The following is a 5,556-nucleotide window of genomic DNA, read 5'->3' as shown; positions in this document are numbered from 1 at the left end:
AGCAGAGCGGCACTTCTAACACTTGCGCCACAGGGGGGATTCGAACCCGTGTCCTCCGGTGTTGCAACGCTGCATTCCTACCACTGCGTCCCCGGGGCGCACTAAGTGACGTGGGGCATTGGGGGGGGGTCACACGTCTCCTAGCGCTGACAGCCCGGAAGCCGCCCTCCCGCCACGCCCCCTAGCGAGAGCAGGCCTCGCTCGCAATTGGACAGCTGCGGTCACGTGTGGATGGGCGCGGCGCCGGTGGGCCGCTCTCGCGAGGGTTGGCGAGCGTATGTGCGGGCTGCGAGCGGAAGTGAGGCCTTTTTGTGCGGCGGCGCAGCTCGGCGAGGATGAAGGTGAGGCTGTGGCGGCGGCTGGGCGGTGCTGCGGGGGCTGGGTTCCCGCAGCACAAATGAACCTGGCGTTGCCTCTGGGGCTGCTGACGGGGCGCGATGGGCTGCGGTAGCGGGCTCCGGGCGCATCTGCGGGCTGGATGACGGTGGATTGCGGGTGGTTCGAGATGGCGGCCGCGCGGCACCGTGCCCCATGTTGGGGCCTCTTCCTGCGCTGGGGACTCTATGCGATGGGTTGAGTCACCCCGTTATGGGGCTCCTTACGGCGGGGAACAACAGCGGATCCTCACCGAGAGAAGCAGAGCCCCAGCAAGGAGGTAGTGGAGCTGGGCCTGCTTCCGTGGCCTTGTGTCTGGGGAAGTGCTGGGCAGTGTCTCCGAGGTTACTGGTCTTGCAATAGCCCTCGGGAAACACGGGTGATAACCAAGGCGTAGCGTGACTATTTCAGGTTGCTCGTGTTGTTTCTTTCAAGTCATACATAAGAGGAAGGGCGTACGGCTTTTTGTTGCTATACCGCCATTTACTTGGTGGCAGTCAGTTTAGAGGGCATAGTGCTTTCGTTGTGGTGAACGTAGTTGCATGGGGCAGGTTTGGTATCATTCTTAGCACACACAGATTTGCCTGGTTCTGTAAGTGCAGTAGTAACAGGTTACTGCTAATAAGCAAGTAGAAGCTTTCAGATTTGAAACATTAAGGTGAAACCAGCAGTTAACACTAACTTTTTTCTGGAAATGTCATGTGAGAAGCCTCAATTAAATCATTCATTGTTTATTTTTTTCTTCTGTTAGCTCAACATCTCTTTCCCAGCCACTGGCTGCCAGAAGCTTATTGAAGTGGATGATGAGCGTAAGCTGAGAACATTCTATGAGAAGCGAATGGCCACGGAGGTTGCAGCTGATTCTCTTGGCGAGGAGTGGAAGGTAAGAGTCCAGTGTGTCAGGTGTAGTCAAGTTGATTAAGTTTTCCAGTTCCTAGGGTACTTTTGTGCTATGCATCTGGCAAATATGTTGAAAGTATCTCTTAAAATACATACTGAATTTAATGAATGAGCAGGGTTTTAGTTCTTCTTCCTTTTTCTTTTAAGTCTATGTGTTTCAGACAGTTGCTGGATTTTTAAATAGTTTTCTGTTCTTGATTTGGGTATCCTAGCAATGTTCAAGACAAATGAAGACTATACCACGAAAGTCATAATTCTGCATTGAACAAGCTCAAGGATTATTTAAACTGTTAAGTGCATATGAGAACAAGCATGTTGAACTTGATAGATAGGTTTGGAATAGTGAGATGTCAATATGGGCAGTCCAGCTGAGCTTGAATAAGATGATCTGTGTTGCTGCTGTCTCTTAAGGAAGGCAGTAAGAGCTATTTTTACCCCCATGTCTTAATAGAAACATGTTGTGTACGTATGTGCAGTTAGTGATGTTAACAGACATTGGTGAGGTTCAGCATGAAGGCAAAGAAAAGGTTAGCATGAAAGCGTTGGGGCTTAGTTTGGTGTGTATTACACTAGCTTGTAACAAATAGGAATTTGCTGCTTGGATACATGTTTGAAGAGGCAGTAAATGCTAGTTGGGATATGTAAAGACATGTTTCATGTCTGTGTTAAGTGAGCTTCAGCCTGAGCTGTTGAAATGATGTATGTTGAAGCAGTACTTAGTGTCTGCACTTACAGTGACTTTTCTGGTGGTGCAGTGTTTGATAGGAACACAGTATTGTGATCTCCACCTCCTCTCGTTGAATTGATAGGGACTTGAGCAAGTAAGAGGTGTATTTCTTTGTTTCTGCAGGGCTATGTTGTCCGGATCAGTGGTGGCAATGACAAACAAGGCTTCCCCATGAAGCAGGGTGTCCTTACTCATGGACGTGTCCGCCTTCTGCTCAGCAAGGGCCACTCCTGCTACCGCCCCAGGAGAACTGGAGAGAGGAAACGCAAATCTGTTCGGGGTTGCATTGTTGATGCCAACTTGAGTGTTCTGAACTTGGTCATTGTGAAAAAGGGTACGTGCAGTCTGTAGGTAGAAGTAGGCACCTGGAAAGAACCTGCGTGCTAGTGGCTGTAAAGTCCTGTAGAATACAAACGCTGTCTCAGTCTTAATTGTCTAAATGCACGTTAAAATTCTCTCTAAGCATTGTACTGTAACTTTAAATGATGAGAACTGATCACAAGCAACATTATTTCATTAAGTCAGTGCAGTCAGAGGAGGCACTAGTGGCAGGTGTACCCCAGGGATAATCCACCTAAATTGCTCAGAAAGTAACGCTTCCTATGTATTTCCATGGGAATGACAACAGTACCAAAGAGCACAATAACGCCATTTGATAGAGCAAGGTCTCAGCTACAGAACACTACTTTTTAACATAGGCACCACTATTAGCTATACATTTTCACCAGCAGTGAACAAGAGCAAATGTAATAAAATAGAAGGTGTTATTTTTACAGCAGCCGTCATAGTATCTTGCTTTTATAATTCACTTTAAATTAATGAGCAACTATAGTTAAAGAGATGTTTAGTAGATGCAAGACTAAGTAACATGTCTAAATTTGCTTTATCAAAGGTGAAAAGGATATTCCTGGGCTGACAGACACAACTGTGCCTCGCCGTCTTGGTCCCAAGAGAGCTAGCAGGATCCGCAAGCTGTTCAATCTCTCCAAGGAGGATGATGTTCGCCAGTATGTTGTGAGGAAACCTCTGAATAAAGAGGGTAAGAACTCAGGTTTTACAGCACTGTGGTTGCGTGTCATTTTCAGCAGATAATGAGTTCCATAGACTTCCCTAGTGCTTAGAACAAGGGGCAGTGTTCTGTTTTCTGGCAGGTATTTTGAGAAGCCAGGTATCTTCACAAAACTATAGGAATTTAGAGAGGCAGTACTTAATGTTTCCCTGCTTGATAACACATCAGTGTTAAGGCTGCATTTTGTTAGTGCTATGTGTGACAAAAATTGGATTGCTTTTCCTGCACTGTATATACTGTGCTAAGTGTTACTGTTTGAGTGGAATATGCTGTTTTATGGTTGTTGGGGGGGGGCTTGCATCCTCTTTGGAAGATAGCTTGTCACACTTCTTATTAATAACTCATTTTAAGGCAAGAAACCCAGGACCAAGGCTCCTAAGATCCAGCGACTTGTGACTCCTCGAGTTCTGCAGCATAAGCGCAGACGTATTGCCCTGAAGAAGCAGCGCACTCAGAAGAACAAGGAGGAGGCAGCAGATTATGCCAAGCTCTTGGCAAAGAGAATGAAGGTACGTGTACCCCTCATGACATGGCTGTTCCTCATGCCTGAGAATCTTGGGATTTTATAAGCTTGACTGTACACTTAAAAATGTGTGGTAGAAACTGACTGGTATCTGAATGAGAGCGTGAATGTTTATTTACTGGCAGACAACTTTGAGAGCGTTGCTATTCATTCTTGCCAGTGCAGTAAAGCAGTTGAGGTGATGGGTCTGGTCTGTTTCTCAGAGCTAATTTTGAAGAAAATGATGGGCATTTATAGCCCATGATAATGATACGTTTTTTGCAGTACCAGTTTTAGTTGAAGTCAATTTGAGTCTGACTAGGATGCTCCATTAGAATGCAGAGTTTCTGTCTGAAGGTAAAGCAGCAGTGATTATGGAAGTAATACTTTTAGTTTATTTAGCACAGTATTGAGTGTTTTGTGACTTCCCGACTGTGATATAAGACAGATAGACATCTTATATGTCCTGAATTCTTTGTTAGTATCTGCACTATTAGTTTGGACACTGATCTGTATGGCTTGAAGGCATATTGGTGTGTGCAGGTTTGGTATTTACAGAATTCTTTTGGTCTGGAAGTTTAATGCTGGATTGTCTTTAAGTGCTTGATAACGTCTAACACAACACTGCACGTTTCTTGATGCGTTATTGTTTGTTCATTTCTCAGGAGGCCAAGGAAAAACGACAGGAGCAGATTGCCAAGAGACGCCGGCTTTCTTCATTGAGAGCTTCTACATCTAAATCTGAGTCAAGTCAGAAGTAAAGATGCACATGATATTGAAAATAAAACCCTTTTGTGGTTAAATTCTACTGCGAGACTTATAGTGAATATATAGTTCCTGGCTATATCTTAAAATAAATGGTAGTCCAGACTAACTGCAGGACTCGGACCTATATGGGAGTTCAGTCCATGGTCTTGAATCTGTTCTTCTTAAGAACCTGTAATGGTTTTTGTGAAAAGCTCCAGTTTACCTTGTGCATACATGTGGATTTTTAGAAGCAGGATTTACCTGCTACAGCGAAATCTGAAATTGTGTTTCAGCATCAGTTCCCTTTCTTCCCCAGTCTTAAGCATTAGATACTGCTCGCAGGTGAGGGAGGAAGCCATTTGCTTTTGAGTATATGGTAAAGTCTGCTGCCTCAGGTGGTGCTTAGAAGAGTTGAGTGCATATATTTCACCTCTTTGCTCTTGAAATTAATACTGATACAAAGAAGGGGTCAGCCATCTACCGAGGTGTTTGATTTAATAATTTCACTCTTTAACTTAGTCCTGTTACTCTGCATGTGTTTAGAATATTTAGGCTGCATTTTGTGGAGATCAAGTAGTCTTAACAGAAAATCTGCCGTGACTGCACATAAATTAATTGGTTTTTGGAATTGTATGCGACGATTTTAAGGTGTCCTTTTAAAATAGTATCTACTTCAGTATTCTCTTCACATTTGTGCTTCTCTTTCAAGTGTAAAGGCTTGAACCTTGTAAAGCTTTACCACCACTGTAGAAATTGGAGCTGTTGAACAGGTGATTTGCTGGTGGTAGGTTAATGGACATGGAAGGATCAAATTAATCATTCTTGAATTGTGGTGTGGATTAGGGATTGAAGTATAATTTCCAACTTGGAGGCAGCTAATAAGGCAGTGTTCAGTATCTGTTAGCAGTCTGCCACAGTGTGTTCTTACAGTAACATTTTGCATAGCCAGCAGTTGCAGCTGTCACCTTAACATCTGTTCAAAGTCTGTGATACAAAATAGATAACAAACAGAAGTGCTGTCTGGCTATGGTAGCCTGCTTGCAGTGTTGGCAGGGGGCTACTCCACAAGGCTGAAGTTGTTTTGAAAGCTTGAAGCTTAGCTGATGGACTGGGTCTATTGCTACCCAGATATCCACAACCGCAGAACTGAGATCATTTCCCCCACAGTAACTGCTACAGGGCTGTACTTGACCCTTGCAACTAGAACAGTGCTGATACTGCATCAGTGTTTTGGCT

At 44.5% G+C, this 5,556-nt stretch overlaps 1 protein-coding gene across 1 annotated transcript; it reads left to right on the top strand.

Annotated features, from left to right (window-relative positions):
• The first annotated feature begins 208 nt into the window (after positions 1–208).
• On the top strand, positions 209–4,450 carry RPS6 (ribosomal protein S6). The gene is made up of 6 exons (XM_015849075.2): positions 209–341; positions 1,127–1,258; positions 2,126–2,336; positions 2,895–3,041; positions 3,423–3,580; positions 4,239–4,450. The coding sequence occupies exons 1-6, from the start codon at positions 336–338 to the stop codon at positions 4,332–4,334; spliced, it is 750 nt and encodes a 249-aa protein (XP_015704561.1). The 5' UTR covers positions 209–335; the 3' UTR covers positions 4,335–4,450.
• Positions 4,451–5,556: the final 1,106 nt, after the last annotated feature.

Source organism: Coturnix japonica, chromosome Z (assembly GCF_001577835.2).
Source record: "Coturnix japonica isolate 7356 chromosome Z, Coturnix japonica 2.1, whole genome shotgun sequence".
Classification (NCBI taxonomy): domain Eukaryota; kingdom Metazoa; phylum Chordata; class Aves; order Galliformes; family Phasianidae; genus Coturnix; species Coturnix japonica.
This window is presented reverse-complemented; position numbering and strand designations above follow the sequence as displayed.